This window comes from Protopterus annectens, chromosome 10.part0, assembly GCF_019279795.1.
Source record: "Protopterus annectens isolate FY-2018-M chromosome 10.part0, PAN1.0, whole genome shotgun sequence".
Taxonomy (NCBI): domain Eukaryota; kingdom Metazoa; phylum Chordata; order Ceratodontiformes; family Protopteridae; genus Protopterus; species Protopterus annectens.
This window is the reverse complement of record NC_056744.1, coordinates 1697684663-1697709208: the sequence shown is the minus strand read 5'-3', so window position 1 is coordinate 1697709208 and position 24546 is coordinate 1697684663. Positions and strand designations below refer to the sequence as shown.

At 38.1% G+C, this 24546-nt stretch overlaps 1 protein-coding gene across 1 annotated transcript in view; it reads right to left on the bottom strand.

The window, feature by feature from the left end:
- LOC122813922 (zinc-binding protein A33-like) overlaps positions 1–21799 on the bottom strand; it is a 112053-nt gene extending 90254 nt beyond the window's left edge. Inside the window, exons 1-2 of the mRNA XM_044086467.1 lie at positions 21348–21799; positions 14379–14474 (exon numbers count right to left, since the gene is read on the bottom strand). Of these exons, the coding sequence (XP_043942402.1) occupies positions 14379–14474; positions 21348–21551 (300 nt within the window). The 5' untranslated portion in view covers positions 21552–21799. The remainder of the gene's footprint in view (positions 1–14378; positions 14475–21347) is intronic.
- Positions 21800–24546: the final 2747 nt, after the last annotated feature.

Below are 24546 nucleotides of genomic sequence, written 5' to 3'. Positions count from 1 at the left end.
ACCTGGTTCAAGGCTCCTGAGAGCACCCCAGCACTACCAGGTTATACCTCATACCACGCTTTTCGGCCCCAAAACTTGGACCGAACCACAAAGGAGGGGAGTATCAATATTAGATCAAAGATACCCACACCTCCAGGTTGGTGGCACAGCACGAAGCATCAGAGACTATCCATGTGCAACTAACAATGGGTAAAACTGCCTTCCAGTTTATAGCCTGCTACAGACCACCCTCCCAAACCCAGAAACCCCACTCGGCCTTCCTGAGAACACTGGAAAATATGAAGGTCTCTCCAAACACCATTATATTGGGCGACTTCAACTACCCAAACATAGACTGAGAGTATTACTCTAGCTCCAACACTCAAGCCCAAAGGTTCCTAGAATTTATAAACTCAAATGCTATGGAACAACTTGTTACCACTCCCACAAGAGGGGAAAACATACTGCACCTGATCATCACCAACATGGGGGCTCTATGCTCCAGACCAGAAGTGTATCCCTCACTGGTAAGATCAGACCATAAACTAATCTCACTGGATATTCACATCCTGACCCCATCCCCTGCCCAGAAAACCACAGTGAAAAACTTCTCTAAAGCAAATTTCACACTCCTCAAAACCGAGGTGGAATCCTTCAAAGCCTCCGGGCCTGTGGAAAATATGGCCCAGACCGCAGAATCTTTTATAAACGTATTCTATGAACACCTTCAGGAATGCATGGATCATGCAATCCCAAATAAAACCAAGACCCAATCCTCCAAAGGCAGGCGTCCTGTCAGATGGACCCCAGCCATAAACAAACTATACAATAGAAGGAGGAAGTTACTACAGGATAGAGCAAAATCCCAAAATGGGAAGGCATCTCTGATCAGTATTAGCAAAAACTACGGGCACTCATAAAATCGTCTAAGGCCAGCTTCGAGAGAAAAATTGCACAGAACACTAAGGATAATTGCAAGGTTTTCTTTAGTTATGTTGGGAACCTGGGTGGGAATTCCCAGATATGCTCAGAATTAGTCCAAAATGACAAAAAAATACACCGAACCCACAGACATTGCCAACATCCTAGCTGACAGGTTCAGCGCAAACTTCTACCCCCCTCCCCAACAAAAGGGCAAATATCTATCCCAGCAGAGTGCTGCCCCCTGACATCTCAGATGCTCAGGTAAGAGCCGCCCTCTCCAAAGCAAAAAACACAGCATCAATGGGACCAGACAATGTCCTGGGCTGCATCCTACATGAACTCCAAGAAGAGCTAAACCCAAACATAAAACTACTGTTCAATCTCAGCCTTACTACAGGATATGTACCCAAAGAGTGGCGTACAGCAACAGTGGCCCCTCTCCACAAAGGTGGTGCCGCAACGGATCCTGGAAACTATCACCCAATAAGCCTGACTTGCTTGGTCTGCAAAGCTATGGAAAGGATCATCATGGACCTCATAAATAAAGATATTGGGGACCTACAGACACTGGATCCTACCCAGTTCGGCTTTGTTAAGGGCAGATCCTGCCTCTTAAACCTGGTTGATTTCTTTGAAACAGTCGCCAAGGCCATTGATGAGGGGATGGTGGTCCACACAGCCTACCTGGACCTTGCAAAAGCCTTCGATACAATACCCCACTCGGGCATTATAGATAAGCTCACCAGCTTAAATATAAACCCCTATGTCACTAGATGGTTTGCAAACTGGCACAAGGACAGAACCCACATGGTTAGAATTGCTGGAGTCATGTCAGATTCCAAACCAGTTACAAGTGGTGACCCACAAGGCTCAGTCCTGGGACCTCTCTTGTTCGTATATATTTCTCGGAGGTACAGGCCAACACGGAAGGACTGTGGCTGACCAAGTTCGCAGATGACTGCAAACTAGGTGTCATAATCGACTCTCCAGCCGACACAAGCATCCTACAAAAGGGCCTCATAGAAACAGACAACTGGTGCCAGAGCCATGGCCTCAAGCTAAACGCCAAAAAGTGTATAGTCATCCCCTTTGGCAAAAACAAAGTGCCCACAAATTACCACATAGGTGGTAATCCATTAAGTACGGAAGAAGTAATTAGGGACCTGGGGACCCAAGTTGATAGCAATCTCTCATTTGAAAACCACGTGGCCAAAGTGGTTAGAAAAGCATTTTATATAGCCCACCTAATCATGAAGGGATTCACATCTAGATCAGGGTAGGTCATCGTGCCTCTTTACTCATCCCTCATCAGGCCCATAATTGAGTACAATGCCCCTTTTGGGATGTACCTTACCAGACACCTGCAGCAACTGGAAAGACCCCAAAAGTACCTCACCAAGATGATCAAAGGGCTCAAACAGATGCCATATGCTGCCCGGTTAAAGAAACTCCAGCTCTACTCAGTGGCATAACGCCTGCTCAGAGGCGATCTGTGCCTGACGTATAAAGCCATGTCCAACCCAGAATTAATGGACATGCACCTCAGAAAATCCAAATCCCATTGAGCTACGCGCTCGAAAGACTTGAACCTCAGCACTGAAATAAATAGGACATGCTGGAGGGACAGATTCATAACCCAGAGGCTCCCTTCACTCTGGAATAAAATCCCAGTCCAGGTTAGGCAGAGTTCCTCATTGACTCTCTTCAAGAGGAATCTTGATGAGTGGATGGGAGATCATAGGTTTACCCTGGGTATCACTTCTGTGTCACTGTTAGACAGAGGCACAGTATACTAACCTCAAAAAAGGGCATAGCAAAATTCATTTAAAATGGGTGGCAAAAGCCAAACACACTCTAGCTAGGCTTATAAATGCCCTAGGACAGATAGCCTAGTATGAACCTATGAACCTAAAACTTGTTTAGCTGCATGCAATAATTCCTGCAATTCCTTATTTTCTGCACATTCTGAAATCAACATAATTTTCTGTTTCAGCAATCCCATAACATGTTGTTGGTATTTAAGCATATGAAATTAACAGGTTAAGGCCTTGATTGCCAAGGTTTCAGATGTATAAACCTCTTTTCCCCATCTGTCCAGCACCCTTGAATCTCTTTCGGAGGGGGTAGGGTTTTTTGCTGTTGAGACCTTAACTCCCTTTGGACCCTGTGAAATAGTTTCAGGATCAGCAGCAGGGTTTCTAAATAAAAATTTATGAGAGTCAGGGACCCTGTAATACCCATCAGGCTTACTGGGAGCCGGAAGTAGAGAGTCAACGGTCAGGCTTGACTCCGAAAAAACATCATCCACAGCGTCTAACACAGGGGGAATGGCTAAAGGCTTGTGCTGAGGGAGAAGGAGGAAATCACTGAGCCTCTTTTTTGATTCTGAGAAGTCTTGACTCTCCCAGTGAAGATGCTCCCTTAAAGTATGCAAGGTTTCTCCAAATGAATAATCCTCAGGAGGAGATGCAGATGGAATAGACTCCGCAGCATCAGAATCCTCATAGGGAAGTAAAGATAATTCCTGATCAGAAGAAATAGAAACCTGATCTGAAGATTCATAGTCAGTGTCTTGCCTAGGCCTCTTATCTGGAGGGGGATGGGTACCCCTGATCAAGGTAATAAGGTCTTCAGCCATTTTGATCATCTGTTTTTTAGGCATAGAGGCCTGTGCACGTGCCTCAGGCATCATTTTTTTAGTTTTAGAAGGTGTCTTTGCCTTTGGTTTTGCAGTTTTTGTCGGTTTGATATAAAAATGTTGGTGTCTGAATACACCCTCAGAAACCGGTGCCTGCTCAGTGGCTCTGGACTCATCCGAGGGAGATTCATCCATCGGTCCAATACCTTGAGTATCTTGCAGCATGCCTGACACCACATGGGTGTCGGTAGAGGCCTGCGACTCGAAGGTAGTGGGTATCAGGGGCTGCAAAAGCACCTCATTGAGTACCGGTGAACCGGCGACTGGCTTAGGAGAAGCTTCGGTCATTTTTGGATCTCGACTGCCTTTCTCTGTCATTTTCTTTGTGTTTTTTATGTACTCCGGTAGTCTGATTGCTATCCGATGACATCTCTGGGTAGTTAAAACAGTTTCCAAAATACTTAGATGCAAAAATATACAGACGCTTAATAGTGCTTTGGTTAAATCTAGCACAAAACTGGCAGCCAGGCATGCTGTGATCAGGGCCTAGGCAAGGAATAAAGTATAAATGGAAATCCTTATGAGGTATTTGCTTCCCACAAGTAATACAATTATTAACTTTTTCTGTCATCGGTAAAAAGCGCACTTAGCTTTATTAAAGACTTCGGTTCTGAAACTCAAACATTTCAGTAGTCTGCCAACCGGCACTTGCGAAATGCTTCAGCTTCGGGCACCGCGCGGCAAGATAGGCTAAAGAAAATGGCATCGGCTGCATGTTTTATACCCTTGACGACCTGACGTCATGGAAGAGAAGACAGCAACCGACGTAGGACCAAATGCTATGGAATTCAGGCCGACCGAGGGCAACCTGCCAGCAGATTACCCAAATGTAATGACTGCAACAGTGAAACACGAAGAACATCCTCTTATTGACTTGGTATGTTCCTGCCCACCTAAATGTGCTTCCTGTAATGTTACAATTCAGGGCTTCAATTCCTTAAATAATCAATAACTCAAATTTGGGTTAGTTTACTCTAACATTTAACCTCACTAACAATCTCAAAGTTGTACTAAAACTTACAAATCCAAAAATCTCATTACAAAACACTACCAGTTGAAAAAAGTGTATACTCAATGCAACAGACAACATCAAGCCTACATAGCTACCAAATTTTAAGTAAAAGTGTTAGCTGTCTAAATATTCAACCTAGACACTTCCTACTTATTGTAAAACTGGTACACATCATACCAGTCGGACGTCATATTTGGTTTGATGTATTAATAAATTCTCAAATTCACATTCCCACTTTATCTTGAACAAGATTATTTAAATATTCTTACACACACACAGCACTGACCCTGGTTAACTAATAACTCCATTTGCAGCTTAAATTAACTTTTAGCTGGTGGACAGAAGGACCTCCCAATAAGCCATAAATAGAGAATACAGCTGCTGTCCATGTCTTACAGGATAAACCTGTAAAAGTTTTTATGTAGGTCCCTTTAGGCGATGAATCCAGATATAAAACAGATGGATTACTTCAATTCCCAACAGCACCAGAGTACAGCTTTTTGCACATTAATTATTTTCACCTCCCACAATCTAGATCATAGTCATATACAAAAGTTAATTCAGAATGTGAAAAAAGTCTCTAAATATAAAGCAAATAACACTAATCTACAGGAAAATCTCCAGGAACAGATGGTATTCTTGTGGAAGTTTGGAAGCTTGGAGGGAGGAAAGTGATACAAATCTTGAAGGTTATGTTTAACAGTATTTTAAAAGGACCACATCCTGGAAGGAAAGCTGTTGTGGCTGTAATGCATAAAGATGGTAAGGACCTATCAGACCCAGGTTGATATAGGTCTATTGTTTTCTAAACTACGATTATAAATATTATAAAATGTGTATGTCTGTAATGGTTAAAAGAATGGCAAAAGCGATGCCAAAATTGATAGATGTGGATCAATCTGATTTTGTGGACGGGAGGCAAACACTTTACAACATTAATAGAACAATGATGATCCAAGATGGAAGCAAAATGCAAGAGAATACCACTTTTGTTCATGGGATGTGAAGTAGAGAAAGCATTTCAGAGTAAGTTGAACTTATTTATGAGTAGGGCAATGGAAGCATTTGCATTTCCTGACACAATAATAAGGTTAATTAGGAGGATATATGAGGGACTGAAGTGAAAATTAAATGGGGTCCTTTTTAAATAAAGGAACCAGGCAGGGATGTCCTTTTTCCATTCATTATTAGCATTATATTTAGAATAATTGGCAAAGAAAATAAGGGACTCAGAAATTCAAGGATATTACTGGTATGGTAGTCAAGAATAGTTGGCTTTATTTGTAGATATCATTTTGTACCTGATAAAACTAGAAAAGGACATCTCAGTGTTGTGAAACATTCCGAGAAAGCTTGAAGTCTATCTGGGATACAAAATTAATGAAGATAAAACAAAGGCAATAGCTGTAAACTATGTATCTGTAGACAAATTAGTTCAGCAATACTCATTTATGGGAGCATGATAAAATGAAGTACTTGGCAGTACGGGTTAAAAGGAATTCTGTCATGGCAGCTAAGGATATGTGGGAAGAGACTAAACAAAACACAATAAAAAACTGGGAAAATGGAAGCTCTGTGTTATGGATACAAGAGACAAAAAATGAAAATATTTTAGCCCCTTTAGTTTTACAGACAGGTCAGGTACATTTCTATCAACCAGAGGAGAAATTGTAGATAGCAATTAATAAAGAATTGAAGGATTTTGTTAGTGAGGGGGAAGATGGCAAGAGTCAAGTGGGATAAATTGATCCTTTCAGCAGAGCAAGGTGGTTTGGGATTACCTGATCTGAAAGGATATTTCAGAGCATACAGTTAAGGCTCCAATACTTAGAACAAGCAGCAAGCTATACTTCAAAATGGAAATGGATAATGATGAAAACAGATAATGATGAAAACACTGGGAAAAGCTCAAGAAATAAGGACAAGACTGGGATTTTGGATGCAGATTCTAAAGGAGAAGAACAATAGCCTTTCAAAATCTAATATACACAAAGTAGAAGAAAGTATTCCAAGAACTAAATCAACGTGGAAATGGAGAAAAGATATTCTGCCAATAGGGATGGTGGCAATTAGGGGTACACAGAATAGGCAAGAGAGGGCTGGAATTTACTGGAGAAAACTGGCAAAGAAACCAAGCCTACAGTCCAAATGTCTTCCTGGCCTGTTCCCATTCTATTACCTTTCCCTCTCTAATTATTGGTTCCCAATACCTTGGTTCCTTTGCCAGTTTCCCCCAGTAAATTCTATCCCATCTTGCCTGTTATCTATATCACTAATTACAGTCATCCCTGTCAGTTTTTATTCATGTTAATTTATCTACATGCAATAAAGTGCGTTAGCTTAATACATATAAGACTCCTAGCATGCTGTCAAATGCTCTGTATTCTCTACATTTTAAACTTTTTCACTGTTACCATATTTGATATAATAATTTTACCATTTATCCTACTCTCCTTTAATTCACTGAACATTTTCTTTTAATCAGTCTTTGCTAATTTCTCATTTTTTGTCTTCCATTGTTGATCGTAAAACTATTTCACATGCTTTGGTTCTATGCCTGGGTCAACAATTTTAAATAAATGAATAGATTACATCTCCTCCTGTCTTGCTTATTGCTCTGTCTTTTCTGTGCAATTTATACCCAGTTATTGCCACATCTTACTCTATTGTCTTGTAGTCTTCGGCCTCTATAATCCTACTGCACCCATGTATGTGCATATACTGATGATATTACAATATTTGTTTAGTATTTATGACCTACCTGTAGCTGAGATCTGTTTCTCTATCACTAGGTTTTAGAATCATTTGCAGTTTCAGAAGACTCACATGAAATGAATTCCTGACTTAAGTTCTCAGACCAAAAAGTCCACTGCAAGCTGCAAAAGTAAGACAATTGACTAAATGAACAATCAGTTCTACTTTGAACTTAGAAGTACCCTAGTTCTTGCAAAATGTCCAGTGCATTATGTTAGAATGAAGCAGCAATGGAAAACATGCAGTTAGTGCAAAATGTCTGAAAAATCCCCGTTTCAGGATCCAAAGGTTCTTAATTCACGTCAAACCAGATTTTCACATCAAAGGATCCTATATATGAAAATCATGTTCTATAGGAAGTTACATTCTATTTATGGGAACAATCCCTGAATGGGAAGTGCCAGACGCAGATCTAGGGGGGAAAAATGTTCTAAACATTTTGAAATTAGTTCCAAAGAGCTCTAGTATACTTTCAAGGGAGGAGTATCCCATATGTGCATGTATTTATTTATTGGCACTTGCTTACCGGGAAGGTCCACCAGACCATAGAGAGCCCATTTTCAGTGGAAGCCGGGGGGGGGGGGGACTACACGATACAAAACATTTGACAGTATTAACAGTGTGAAAAATTACAAAATTTACAAAACATGCAACATTACACAAACAATTTAAGCATTTCAAGAGAAAAAAAATAAATGCACAGGAAACACATTGGAAATTCATTCTTGAGATTACAGAAAGTTAAAACAGAAAAATATAATGAAAAGGTAATAATAAGCAAGATTTACAATAAAACTGTGGTTAGGTGGTCTGAAGAGATTTAATAGAGAAGTTGGGATTTGATTATGGAAAATGTCAGTCAGGTTATGAAGGGAGGAGGTTTAGTACATGCACAGATCCAGTTAGTAGAGAGGTGTTCACGTGGAGAAGTTCTGAAAGAAGTATGACCAAGTGGTAAGAGTTACTAATGGAAGGGAATTCCAGGCTCTAGCTGTAACACAAGAGTAAAGTACCTGACCCGCAGGTAGGGTACAACTGTGGGTGGTAGGAGTTACTAATCGAAGGGCATTCCAGGCTCTAGCTGTAACACAAGAGTAAAGTACCTGACCTGCAGGTAGGGTATGACTGTGGGTGGTAGGAGTTACTAATGGAAGGGCATTCCAGGCTCTGGCTGTTACACAAGAGTAAAGTACCAGACCTGCATGTAGGTTAGGCTTGTAGACTTGCAGGAAGTGGTAATTTTAAAATCTAAGGGACCTATTAGGATGATAGTGGGTAAATAAAGAGATTAGTCCAGGGCAATCGGAGGGTTTGATAATTATTTTTATGGGCTGTAATTAGTTGCATATAGGTGAGACAGGGTGGGAGTTCAAACCACTTTAGAGAGTTTGGCTGATGAGAGTGAAGAATGGTCAATAAAAAGCGCCTATTCACTATTTTGCCAGTTCAACGTTTAGTGTTTGCACTAACAGCTTTTAATCATCTGATTGCTCGCTAAAATAGACCCAATAAAAATACTAAACAGAAGTGGTCTAATACAGAGCCTTGGGGACCACAGGTAGAGGTATGAAGATATGGTGACAGACCAGCAGAGAGAGAAGGTAGCTAGTAAAGTGTTTGATGGATGATCAAGTAGAGATTTAGATAAGTCTAGAAATGGGAGATACAATATTTCCGGAGTCTCTGGCCTTATTGACTGTGTCCAAGAAGGATATCAATGCGGCTACAGTGTTATGAATTGGTCTGAATCCATGCTGGGTTGAAGATAGGATTTGGTTCTTGAGGAGGAAATGCAATGTTTGACACATACAACTCTTGGATAGACCTAATAATTAGTACACTGACTGGTGTTTAGATATTGGGTGGCTTGTATGGTGCATGCATTACAGTTTTTTTTAACAGGGAGTAGCCTTTTGTATAGTGGAAGTTGGCATTCTAGTAAATGTGAAAGTGGGTGAAGCATTGATGCAGTATAATCTATGTTGAAATGAAGTTGTACAAAGTTAGCAGTAATGATAATTATGGAATTTATGAAGTGTGAGTTGAAGAGACTATTTATATGGGTATTTTGCCTGTGTGTAGACATGGGTTACTTCTGGTACCAGGGATGAAAAGTGATCATATATATGTCCAGAATTTTTTGGAATTTTGGTTATGATTTGTTTGTTTAAATGATAATCTTTCTTGTGTTTGGATACTAGCTTTTTATATTTGTCTATGGAGTTGTTTGAATCTCAACAGGTCTGAGGGGTCATTGAGTTTTTGCCACAGTTTCCAAGCTTTTTCTCTATATAGCATCAGTGATTTAGTAGATTTGGTTAGCCATGTGGCATGGTTAGATTTCACCCTTTTTATCCTAGGGGGTGCAAGACTGTCTAATATCTCTAGAAAGGTTGTGTTGAAGTGTTCCAGTGCATCATCCAGAGGAAGATATTTTAAACTAGACCAATTCATATTTTTTAGTATGTTGGTGAATGTCTGTTAGTTAAAATGTTTAAGATTCCTAACATATTTACAACTATGCTGTTGGTGAAGGGAGGGTGTTGATCAGTGAGCAAAGGCTGGGAGGTGGTTACTTAAAGCATTTGACAGAGTACCAGCACAGGAGAATTGGGTAGGGTCAGAAACCAATATCCAGTCAAGGATGGATCCCTCCATGCTTCAGCAATTATATCTTGTTGGAGAACCGATAAGTTGAGTGAAATGAAGTAGGTTGATACCCGAGGGATGGAAATTTAGAACACAGATTTAGCCAATTGATGTTTACATCACCCAGATCGATGGTTTCATTCTTAATGTTGCTAGAGAACCAGGATAGTATTTCTTCCAGTGTCGGTATGTTACAGCATATTGGTATGTTACTGGGGAATATAAAGGGCTAGGATACATGGGTTTTTTGACATTCAGTTTCAGGAAGGACGTCAGAATTTCAGCATTAGAGACTTGCAGGCTGATATCCCAGTATGAGAATACATTACATTTATTAGAGTAAAGGAGTGCTCCTCCTCCTCCTTTTTGTGGGGTCTATCAGTCTGTATTGTACTGTGGCCTGGATGTAGGATTTCTGAAGCTTTTATATTTGGTTTAAGCCAGGTCTCTATGGCAGCAATGATGTCAGGTTTATTGACAGCTACCCAGGCATGAAGGTCTGCAGTTTTGTGGTGAATACTTTGTAAGCTTAGTGTTACTATATGTAGGGATTTAGAGGAATTGAGAGTTGGATGTCACAGGAAGGGTAGAAGGGTGAGACCAGGGTTGGGGCGTCTATCTCCACAGAGGGATAAGGATGAGAATATTGAAGAGTGGAGTAATGGGTTTTGTATTCTTGTTGAACTGTTGATGTTGTATACAGAAAGTGGGGAGAGTTTTTTGATGTAATATAATGAAAAGAATTGATAGTAAGAAGAATTTTTACTTTGGAGAAGTGTATTGGAGTTATTTGTATGAGTTAGGATGATATTTCTGAATAGCTTTCAGATGGCTTTGAGAGGAGGATGGTTATGGATGTTGGCTTAGTGATAAATAACAGAGATGAGTGCAGACAGATGCAGCAGAACTACAAGTAGTGCAGGATGAGGAAGGAAAAGTAAATGTGAATTAGAGTGAGACATTACGAAGGGCGCGAAAAACTACCAGTTGTTAGCTGTGTAATATCATTAGTATGATATGATTGGCTTGCCTGAAGTACAGGATGGGGTAGAGTTGAGCTAGCACAATGTGATTGGATTGTTTGAAGTGATGGGTGGAGTTGTGGGGTTTCATTTTAGGTAAAGTGGGCATGGGTGTAATTTGATAGTAGAGCAGAGTGGTCCTGAGAGGAGCGAACAGAACCTGGGCACACAGAGTGTCAAATAAACAAATAAAAATTATCACTTAAACTGAGGTAAGTAACAGAATTCCCAAACACTAATGACTTGTAAGATGAGGGGAGGAAATCATGCAACTATGCCCCTGGCAGTGTGTACGCCACTAACAGAATAATTTAAATGTTCTTTAGTTTTGTTTTTAAACAATGGGTTTCAGTAGTGGAAAGACCTATGTTTACTGGTAGAATGGAGAGTTACTATAATAAATTCTTTTAGGGTCCTTGCATGCTATTGCATTTGGACATTTCTGTGAGCTAACGACTCTGATGATGATGAAGGGTAAGGTAATCTGTGTAGGAAGGGAACCGTAAAAAAGAGTCTAAAAGCAGCTGCTAGTGGGCGAGACAGTGTACTGGGAGAATAACTGCATAGCAAACTATAAGTACATTGCAGCATTAGAGAATTAAACACATGACCAAAAAAACACGTACAGTATACAGTGCTATATCAATTGCAGGATATGAACCTAAATCAAAATACGTGCAAGTAATAAAGCAGCGCTTAACATTAATTAAATCTGTCTAATCTGGTCAGTAATTTAACACAAGTGTGTTACTAATGCAATTGTAAGCACATAAGCAATGTAAGAGTTCCCACATAGGTTCATAGTTTTAGTCCTACTCTCTTCTGCTCTTTATTTTATTTTAAGCCCTATTATCCTTTGTGAGAGAGAACCCCGCACCTTGTGTTTGTAAGGCAAACACCTTAGCCATTAGGCCACCCTCCCAAGCTTAGGTTAAATAATACAGGCATTATTTAAATGTTTGCATTCAGGAGAGTAAACTAAATGAATCAATGAAAGCTTGCAGAATAACTATTTACTGCTGCGACCAAGAATTAAACAGCGATACACAGCAATAAATCCTATTACAGCTATTCATGCAACCACAAGCAAGGGATATTGGTGCGCCATTAAACTGCAGCCAGTTTACTGTTCTATCCTCATAGTGTATCAAAAAACAAGCTTATCAACCAGAAGTGTATAATTTGTAGATGTGCACAGTCAAGATATCCTAGCACAACACTGCTGCACAAGAACGTGGCTACGGTTTTAAATATGTATAAAGCAAGCCTTTCTGTTTCACTTATCTTTTCTTATACAAGAGCAGACATTGTTAGGATAATCATGGTGAAAAATTCATTACACAGCATTACTGAGCAAAATCCTTAGCAAGGCAAGCACACCATGCTGAGGGACAGTGAGCTGCTACTACCTAGTAAAACTTCTGAAATTGGTGCCCACTACATTCATAACATAAATAAACTTACTCCAGATATTAGGTGAGGGGGAGAAAGACTAAATACGTAGTCTGCTGAGAACTGGTTGCTACAAGATGGTAGAAGAGAATCTGACTATTCTTTTAAGAAATAAAAAGTGGGTAAAAGGCTTTAGTTAACTACATAAAAAGTGATAGATGCAAATGATAAAATTATTTCAATTAAAAATGTCAAAGTATATCAGGATAGTGTACAAAAAATATATACTTTGTACAGAAGAAATAACCATGTTTAAATGTTTGGAAAAATAATAATATATGAATAAATGTGGCTTGGTAGGTTCAAGGGAAGTTTCTTGATCCTTCTGGATTAATGAGTTTGTGTTTGTCACATTCGGAGACGAATTCCTAGAAGAGATACTGTCAGGGTGGACACCAGCATGATATGGAGATTTGTATTCAAAAATGTAAAAGAATACTTGGAGAGACCTCTTGGTATCTGGGGTTTCATAGATTAAGGCCATAAGTTAATTCATAACACTACAGGTCATTCTTTACTGGAGAGCTACCAAAACAACTATACTTTGTTCAGACTATGGGTTCAGCAGCAACAGGGTTCAGGAAAATGACCATACTTGTTAAACCTTATACTGAGCTCCAGTATATCATATTCAGTACTGCAGGAACCCTGTTTTGGCAACCAACAAAAACAAATTCTGTCTTGAATGTCAATCAATCTCTCACACACACACACACACACACACACACACACACACACACACACACACACACACACACACACACACAATCACAAACGCACAAAACTATGTGCAATGTGGAGATTGCAGACTCAAACACTTGCATATCTTTTAGATGAAGGAAGACACCTTGTGAAACAGCGAAAACCCTACTGGACAAAACAAGAACATGTAGACTTGGAAAGAATGCACACAGTGAAAAGCTACTGGTCTACGCACCACTTGGTAAGAACACTAACCATTGTACCACAACAAGCACTGTATCAGACAAACACAACTAAAATTAACCATGGACATGTTTTGTGCTATTTTACACATCTCTGGTGCTGTGGTAGTCTTATTCACTGTGCTTAAATTACCAGTTTTATTTAAAATAAATAAATAATTCCCTTACTTAAATTTATGAGTTCTTGTTCAAATCACATCCACACAAATAGATCGGGTGTAAGGATTAAATAAACCTTAAGTAGTTATTTTGAATTACTGTCTAACATACTGTCTAACATACATAAATCTGTCATTCCACAGAACAGCTTTTGTTTAAATGCTGCTGTTTGCTCCAGTTATTATCACTGAAAACAACTTTTGGCTCCCTTTGCAGTTGCACTGCTTCCCCCCACTACTGTAGGACACTGAAGTTGGTATATAAAAGATGAGGGTGTTGAAGTCTAGCCCACATGGCGAGGATGTAAAGAAGCTTGTGCCCCTGCAAAATAAATAAATAAATCACTAAATTAATCAAGTCAGTAATTAATTGCGTTCACTGAAAGTGGTTTTCAGCTTTTTTTTTTTTTCTTTTTAAACCAATGATATTTGAGTAAAAGATATTCAGTCGGTCAACATGATTCATTCAACATTATAGCCTCCTGATACATCCGTCTTTCAGAATGACTCATTTCTTTATCAATGCCACAAATCTTAAAAATATACTACAGCAAAACCAACAGATAGTTCACATACTCTAAATGTATACAGTTAATAGCATACGCCATGAAATTATTTTAAAGTAATGCAATGCAGACCTGCAAAGTATAATGCCTACTTCCTGCAGTTTTGTTGCAGACTACTTGTTGCTGTTGTGTCTTTCGGCTTTTCGCTAATGATTGGTACTTGATTTAATGCTACCACAGCACCAAAACATTCAGAACAAACCATAGTCAGTTTACTTACTTGTATCTCCAGGAATTCTGTCTCATTCTTGGTTTGTAAATCTTTCAGATCTCGGACTTTTAGTTCCAGGGATGAGAATGATGTTTTCAGCTTGTCCTGTAGATTTTAACAAATTAAAATAAATAAGTAAATAAACAAGAGCAGCAAAATATAATAATCACTTTACATGGGGGTGGGGAAGCAAAACACATAGTTATCTAGTAAATCCTGAAAACTGGAGCACTGTGGCAGGGACACAAAAAAATGTCAGGATTACCAGTTTTTTATTGTGCACTTGTGCTATTACTTTTGGTTTTGTAGTTGTCTATTAAAAACTTTATTTGAAAAGAGGAGTGTAACTGACAGATACACAGACAGTGGTGTGTATGTTAAGAACCACAAGTTATGGTCAAGAGCAACTGGCATTTATTTTATGAACAATATTACCCAACAAATAATGAACACATCCTATAATCTAAAGTTCAAAGCTCAGAAGAGGGATAAACCCTGAAATTGGAAGTGATCTTTATTATATAACTACAACAACAGAGGACAAAAACTAAGAAGTAAAACCGTGGAAAACAATCTCCTGTGTCATCTAGCCACAAATAGAATCAGGTAACAGCTGAGGGCCTCTGACTTGCTCATTTCCTTATCAAACAGGATAAGCTACATATTTTAACACTGAGGCATCCTACATCACTTGGTACTACCTAGTATTAATTTATGACTGACCTGTGGATTCTGAATTCCACTATTTCTATTTTTTTACTCTACAGTGACCTCAGTGGAGCTGCTCAGGCATCCACACTTCCTTGTGTAAAACAAATTTCTTTATCTTACATCTGAGCTGTCCATTTACCAAGCTCAAATTCTACCTTTGTGATCATGAATAACAAAATTATAAAAATACACACACACATATACACACACAAACACACACACACACACACACACACACACACACGCGCACACACACCTATATTACTGCAATCACCTAGCCATGTCACATACCTTCCACATCCTTGGTTCCCATTTCACCAATATGCCCACTGTTGTTATTGTTGCGTGTTGTGGCTTTTCCCGGTTAGGGGTCACCACAGTGGAACTCCGGTCTGCTAATAATTGGCAGAAGATTTTTTACGTGCCGAGTTGCCAGCCCTGACGCACAACCTTCAACAAAGGTATGCCCCTTCACGCATGTCTCCATACAGCAGATGCTTTAGCTGAGAATCGAACGGGACAACGTCTTTGCTGTGAGGCGACAACGCTATCACAGCACCACCACCGCAGTGTTGATACTTCTAAATCTGTCTCTCCCCACCTGTGCAACAGGACAACCCTCATCATTGTGTTTCATGGGCAGGTAATGTCTGCTGTATTGTACAGCATAATCTAGGTGTAGTACTGCACACAAGTTTTAATCCATAGTTGTCGAGTAGACACCAAATGTCAGCCAGTGCTAAAATGTATTGCACCTGCCTCAGCCTCTCACAATCTTCTGCTGTTGTCAGTTTCTCCAACAGCTTATCAACCTACACTTCCTCTACCACTGACTATGGTGAAGATGGACCTCCAGTGGTAATCCCCTTCTTTAACTGTCTGCATAATACCATGCCTTGCAACACTGTGCAGACAGCAAATATCTTGTTGCGGTCCTCAAAGCATACTGCAGTGTGCTACTAACAGAAGCTCGTTAGTGGGCTTTCAATAACTTGAACATACATTCAATGATGTTGGTGTATGCGATACTGCAGAGTTCTATGTAGTTTCAGCCCTGCTCTGTAGATTGATTACTGGTGTCGTAAATCACGGCTGTAGGTGCATTCAGCATCATCAATAAGATGTTTACAAGGGAAATCACCCCACATATAGCTAGTATTTGTCTGACGTGCTAGATGTGGGAATTGTGTGAACTGTCTGGATGACACTCACTCACATTCTATAAATACACCCTGAATATTGAATAACACCTGGCAATTAATGGAGTGGAAACCCTTCAGATCGATACACAGTTGCCATATAGATTAGCTTTAGTGGTGATGTGGGTAGAATCAGTGGCCTCCCCAAACTTTAAGGTAATGAGCTATTTCAAAGAATGTCTGCTTAGTGGTGCTTCTCTCCTCTTTATTTCTGTGGGCGCCACATATGCAACATCAATGAACTAATACATTGTCAAGGAGATGCTTGTAATTTTGCCCCTGTATCCCATGATGGCCACCGGAAGGCTCAGTAACAAGGATAGTCAAAGTTACCCATACCTTATTGCACACAGGAACTGGTATTCAACACAACCAGTGAGATTCCATGTAACAAAGGCACATCTACAAGCTTTCAACGGTGTCTCTATCCACAACACACCTTTAGATTATGTCCTTAAAGTGGTGGTGATGGTCTGTTAGGAATGGTCAGATCAGTTTGTGATATGGGGAGCAATGAGCCATACCATTGATTACACTGGCTACAAGAATGGCACCCAAAATATACTGTCTCACTAATGCGGGTGCTACCCCTAGCATCTTAGCATGGTCTTAGTCTCTGTTCACCAAGAAACAATGACATACAAATTTGCAAAGTGACACACCACGTTGAGCAAGTTTTATACATTTCTAAATCACTCCATCATGTTGTTCATTCTCATTTGCATTTCTAATTGGTCTTATTACCATAATGCTACTCATTTCCATATCATTATATGTTCATTTGCATACAATGCTGGCTACAGTACTTCACCAGGCAGCACAATGGTGCAGCCTGAGATTTAGATTTGGCCCACCCTGTACATCACCACACATCACAAATTCAACTAATGAATATAATATTTAATACTAAAATTAATATTTCCTATTACAAACTAAAACTCTGATTAAAACAAAACACAATGTCCTTACATTATACAAACAAATTCAAACTTCAATATATATATATAATACATTATATAATATATATAATATATATATTATTACAAGCTTAAAAACATTAAAAAATTATTCACACAGACCTAAATATAAATTTTCTAAAATAGAAAACTTACATATTCATCTTTGTGGCACAGATATATATATATAAATCAATATTCAAATATGAACTCTGACTCTTTACCCTTTTAAACTTTCCTTTTAAATTTTTCAATATTTCATCTTATTCATTACATAGATTAGGGTACAATCATCAATCATTCATTGTCTTGTTAGTTTTTTACACTTATAGTCAATTAGTCACACCTCCTTATAATATATCTTTACACATGTATCATTTGTTTAGAAAATATAAACATATTAGGAATATTAGTTTTATTTCTAATAGATTCATTTTTATATTTCCCTGATGGATATTATATTGATGTATACTTCGTCTTATTAGTCAGCCTACATAAATCAGGTCAGCAGGACTACATATCGGCTCAGCTGTATTTTATCTGATAGTAAGAAATCTGGCACTAATGAATCTAGATAAAAAGCGATAGCAGCGCTGAGTAACTATCACATGGCTGACTAGAAAGGGTTTCTATCACAGAAGGTTAATGGCACCTATGACAGAGTTTAATTACCATCAGATTTACCAAATGGCATTATAAATCCACATAAAGACAACCTTCTATGTAGGTTAAATATTTCCTAACCTAATGCTGGGTAACTGGGATACCCTGACCCACGCATTCAACTATCACAAATGTAAACAAGTACTAGCGCTAAGAATTCTAATAAATAATACTTCTCTAACTACTAAACTATGAATTGAATACTTTACTTCTGTTGGACCACTTCTTCATCAATGGAAAATCTTATAAATTCTTTCATTCAACTGCATAAACATACACTCTATATTCTGTGCTGCCTACGGTTTTCATTCTAATAAAGCTAAGCTAAATTTCTTGTAAATTTCTTGTAAATTAAAAGAATTGTCAAATAATTATCATTAAAATCATTCTGAAAAAAACCAATCTTAGTTAAGTTATTTTAGCGTGTGATCAATCATTCATCTAGTTTCTTATTATATTATTGAAGACTTACCTGGAGTGCCTACTGTACTATATGAAAGATCGTTTTATTGTGCCAAATAATACACTAATATGGTCATGCTGACCTCATTCAACTCTGGGCTATTTAAAATGGAGTGTAATAATAGGTGAGTCAGTTTATAACTATGTATTTTTTTATTCAGACCTTAGAGAACCTTTTTGCAAGTTTGTTATTCTGGAGGTGATTTGACTGCTTATTAATATTTTTTATCTCACTTGACAAGACTTTTTAGAGCACATTAGTATATTATTTGTTTCTTTATTTAGATGCAACATAAGTGTTACTACTTAACAACCTTAGAAATAGGAAATCAAAATAGGAAAAGATCTTTTACACTTTAGGTCAGTTTGTTATTATGTACGTTATAAAGAATACAAGAAAATAATTTATTATATGCAAGACGTTAGTGCAATTACCTGAATCTATTTTAAGTAATTCTTGTTGACAGTTAATCCCTATTTCCAGATATAATTTTATAAGTTTTTCAGGTTTTAATTAAAGACATCTATTTTTACATAAGATTCATAGAGGGTTGATAATTGCTTTATGTTTGGTAGTTATGTGTGTTCCAGGATGGAACCACCCAACCTGTCATAGGTGTATAGATTGTACTATGGCCCCCAGGATAAATACCCATATGTTCACTGAACCTCTCAACAGCTATCCACTATTTTTTTTTCATAGAGCCACCTGATACTAAACATTATGGGATTTAGCCCCCTTACTGTCCCCCTGCCCTACTGCAAGACCGACAGGCTTACTTAGCTTAATGGATTAGATTAAATTAGAAAATTAATATATAAAACCCTCTAAAAAAAATGAGCCTGTCTACAACCTTCATATAGCCCCTTCTGAATTTCCTAAACAAATGTTAAATCTATATATAATATAGATAATTCCCACTATGCATATGAACCTTCTAAAGAAAAAGATGAAATCTAAACATATCAAGAGGTTGATATACCGACCCCCCCTGGAAGGACCGAGATGTGACCCTGAAGAACATCTGAAAAGTGAGGAGTGAGGAGGAAGAGTCTACCTGTTGTTAATTTTTTTATTATCATATGTCTGTGCCTTTACTAATATGTGAAGCAAAGTTGAATGTATTAAATAAAAATTGGATTTTTTTAAATGATTTGAATAATGTGAAAATAAATATTTAAGGTTTGTGTGAATATATATATATATATATATATTATATATATATATATATATATGGAAAAATAACATTTTTTTTTGTGGTTGGAAAATTACACATTTTATTTTAGTTTTTTATTTTTGTCAGAGAGGTTTTAATGTGTCAGGAAAACATATATATTGTATATATATGTATATAGTATATATAGGGTAGTTTGAATTTTTGCTTTCTTGGAGAAGAAACCCTGAGAAAGGGTGGGCTAATCTTGTCTTTGGATTAATAAACTAAAACATTTTATTTTGATATTCGGACTTTGAATGTTTTGTGTTTGAAGTGACATTGTGTAAACTGGTGACCAAGTGTAGTGGGAATAGTTGATGTGTGGACTGTATTGCCCTGCCAATTTCTTCTGTGTTTACCTTTGTGTGTGTGATTGATTATTCATTCATATATAGGATATATTCGACTCTCTTGGCGTTGGAGTCTGTTATTACAAATTCAACTAACACATTACGCTATTTGTTTATGAATACCAACTGAAAGCTTTACTTTTCTATTTATATAAAAAAATGACACTGTACACTAAACTCCAAATACTCCAGATGCATTCTACTGCTTACTACTAATAAAATATCAGTGTACATTTAAATATGAAGTTATTCTTGGTTTACATGCCTTTTTTCTCACAAAAAAACAAGAAGAGAATGTTAAAACTAAGGAAAACTATCTATCTAAGCAATGCCTTTTCTTCTCCTAGAAAAAGAGGTATTAGCCGTTTTGATAGAATACAGGCCAATTCCATACTACAGCTCAACTAAAACATGCTGCCTGCATCCTTCAGGACACAAAGGAGGGACTGTACATTAATTAGATACTTCATAAAGAAGAGAGCCCTACAAGCAAAAATATTTGCAGACTGTCTTTTTGCTTTGCACATGGTTCAGCTATAAAAACAGACTATGGCACCAGAAAAAGAATGGTTCAACTATAACAACAGACTATGGCACCAGAAAAAGAAAGTTTGGCCCACCCAATCTCTAGACTGGCATACCTATTTATATAAACCAACAGCTTACTTTACATTTCTGATCACATCAAAGACTCATTTACTGTTTTAATAGTGATTTTTCAGTTAGACTTAACAATCATTCATCACCTTTTCTGTGAAATACTCCTTCCTCCTACTTCTCTGAGCTATCTGTGCCTTCAGATAGTGTCCTCTTGTTCTGTGACATCTTTTAATTTTGTTTTTAATATGGCAACCACATGGACTACTACCACTTCTGTGGTGCTTGTGTTTTTATACCTCTTTTGTTAAGAATACATATATATTTACATTTAATGAAGGTTGTAGAAGCTCTCAGTGTGTGACATTCTGTGTAGACCATGCACCATTTTCTTACGTTGTACTAAATTACCTTCCAACTGTCCACATCCTTAGAAAGAGGAGGTCTGAAGAACTGCTCACCTCCTTTGTATAAGGAATAACTCACAGCCTAGTATTCAAACTGCCTTAATCAGATCACATAACACTTTACTTCACAGATGCAATCATGCTTAACACCATCTCTTTCTTGTGTATCAGTCATACTGCATAACTTTCTGTAATCGGCAAAAAAAAAAAAAAACGTTTCCTACATAACCTTCTAGTATATCACACTTTCTAAGCTTCTGCTTTGTGTCAGAAAATACTGACTTTTTTATATGAATACATTATTCATTAACTAAGAAAAAAATCTAGGCTGAAAATTTTGGAGGATAATTTCTTTTGTCAATTCCTCCCCATAGAGGAAAATAATTACTTAACATTCATCATGAATCGTCCCTTACCTTATACACACTGATTGTGTCATGCAGGAACACAAAACTGTGACATGAATGACTGGGAACACACAGGACACAGATAAAGGCCTCATCCTCCTGGCAGAACAGCTCCAGTCTCTGTCTGTGCTCCCCACAGCACTGCTCTGTTCCCCCATTTGTAGCACACAGATTCTGCATCTCTTCTTTGTCTTGGCAGTCTGTTTCCTGCATTGAACACCTCAGCTTCAGTTCCTAGGATCTTTGTACCATACTGACCAGCTTTCGATTCACTCTAGATTTTTTCAGTGGGAAGTTCCTTCTATACTTAGAACAGGAAAGTTTTATTACACTATATAAAATCCTGTTAACACAGACTTTATTCATCCGGTGCCAATAATACAAAAGCAACAGAATTTCAGCCAAACTGACAAATTTTAAGTGATACTCACAGGCCAGATTCTGCAAGCCATGTGAATAGCAACAAGACATTCTAGTTTCATTTTCAGAGCACAGGAAGTAGAATGTGTTGGGAAGTGACCGCCTCCATTTAAAGGGGCAAAGAAAAATGTAGTGCAGATTATTTATTTTCTGAAATGGAATGGCAGTATTTTAAGCACTTACTTTTAGTTTTAATGTTCAGACTTTAGAAATATCTAGTAAAAGGCAACTAAATTATGTATTTTAAGAAAATTATATATATATATATATATATATATATATATATATATATATATATATAAAACACACACAAATCTATATTTATTTTACATTTGTTTACCAGGATAATCCGACTGGGCCACAGACCTATTTTCAGTGGAGGCTTGGGGAGAAAAGCTCAAAAAAATAAAAATATTGTAGCAATAGGCTTGGTAATTCAAACAGTAATTACAATATACAGATATTACAAATTACAATTAAATAGTATTTACAGTGGTGCAGTGGTTAACATTGTCACCTCACAGCAAGAGGTTCTCTGGTTTGATTCTTGGCTGGGGTGCCTTCAGTGTGGAGTTTGTATGTCCTCCCTGCATTTGTGTGGGTTTCCTCTGGGTACTTCTGTATCCTCTCACATTTCAAAGACATGTGTTTGCAGTGTTCTTCCCTGGGCCACCACTAAAAATGGGCTCTGTCCTTGTCAGACTTTCCCGGTCAACAAATGTTAAATAAATAAAAAATACAGTAGAAGTATATATATATATATATATATATATATATCTACATATATATACAGATAAACTTCATTTTTATCCCAAAACACTTTCTTTTTATATTTAATCTCCCTTTACTGATGAATTTTCCCCTCCTTTATCTATTTATTTTCATTTATTTTGTCTACCAAGTTCAATCAACTGAGTGAGGAAAAAGGAGGTGTACATGCCCATTTCTGATATATTTATTTATGAATAATTTATTTTCTACCAGGTAAGAGAGCTAATCTGTAAACCATATTTTAACCTATAAACAAGGTTCACTGCAAAACATAGATACAGCTTTAAGTGCAGGAGCATCTTCCTTCCCCAGCTCAATACCCATAATATAATCAGACAAAGAAATAGAAAGGACAGACAGCATCAACTAAATTCCCAGAGTCAGAATGCAATTAAAATGTCATGTCAGTGGCAGTACAGGGAGCACAACACCAGCAAAGTGTATGCTTTAATTAAGACTCAAACCTAGACACTCCAGATCATTGGCCCAGCTGTTCTAATCATTCAGCTACCAAAGCAGCTTGTTTTTTTATGAAGATAATCAGTGGACCGGGTTCCTATTAGATGACCGAAGACACATTCTTTCGAACGCATCTTGGTCGAACTTGAAAAGACGAAAAGGCAAAATGACGAAGTGGCATATAAACAAATTTCTTTCCCTGGGAAAGAAATCACTTGGCTGCGTCCATTACTTTGCTGTTTTCGTCACTGTAGTGCGATCTCGGAGTTGGTATATTTAAGCAGGGGGGTGTGGGGAGCACAGACCCCCATGTTAGGGGGTGGGGGGGGCAAAGCCCCCCACTTTATGTTATGTTTAAGTGTATTTTTTTTTTGGAACAGCGATTATTTTCCCTTGGAAAAAATCGCTGTTCTAAGCGTTCAAGTTTGTAAGCTTTTGCTTACATGGGGTCGATAAATCATCATTCGCTTTTCTAAACATTCAATTTTTTAATATAGACCCAGTGGACCAGCTCATTTACCTGGTCAAATAAAGAAATAGATAGATAGATAGATAGATAGATAGATAGATAGATAGATACATACATACATAAAAGATATTTCCTTGTATGCATTGAACTGTTTGTGTATGGATCACATACTGAATGTGGGAGAGATAAATGCTTCAGGCTCTCATCTGTGCTTCAGTAGTTTGCCTGAAAATATCAGAGTCTGGTTGACAGACTGGGAATGTAACTCAAATGATGAGAGATGTCTAAAAAGGCTGAACTCTGTTTAGCGAGCAGGAAACAATACCTAGCACTGCATTCAGGCATAACAGAATCCATGGATAGTAGCCTACACAGTTCCAGCAGGTGCTACAGGCAAAGGGGGTGTCACTGGTCCCAGTAATGGGTGAGGAGCTTATGTTAAATGATTCCAATATAATCAGGTTAAATGTGCACTGCTTAATTTTCAGTAGAGACAGGGTGGGGAACAAAGCTACCTGAGGGAGACACCAGTTGCATCACCACAGTAGTGATGGGTTGTCTTGTGACTGCAGTTGCTCCAGATTGTCACAAGTGCCAGTATCCTTTCCTCATAGTAGGTAAGGACACTACTGCTAAGAATGATACCTCATCAGACATAGTGTAATTATGTTAAGCATGAAGTTGTAGACAGGAGATTTACTTACCTGGGAAGCCCACTCCAGCAAAGATCATAGGATGGACACCTTTTCAACTGCCATTGAACTGGGTTTATTTGGACTGGGGGAGGCAAGGAGATAAGCTGGGGGAAGTTTCTTATGATACCCCTACAGATATCCTGATGGGAAATAACTTTTATGATTCAGCCAAATATAGAGACCAGCACATGGGAGAAGGTATCTCTGGGGACACCTAGCAAGTACCCACAACTCAAATGGAGAATAATGATGTAGTTGCTTCATGAATAAATGGGGTAATAGTAGCAAGCCTAAATCAAAGTTAAATGTGCCAAAGGATGCGGGACTCACAGAGAAAGGGCCTACTTCAGGGGAATGGATATTTGGTAGCAGTAAGCATACATCTGAGCCAGAG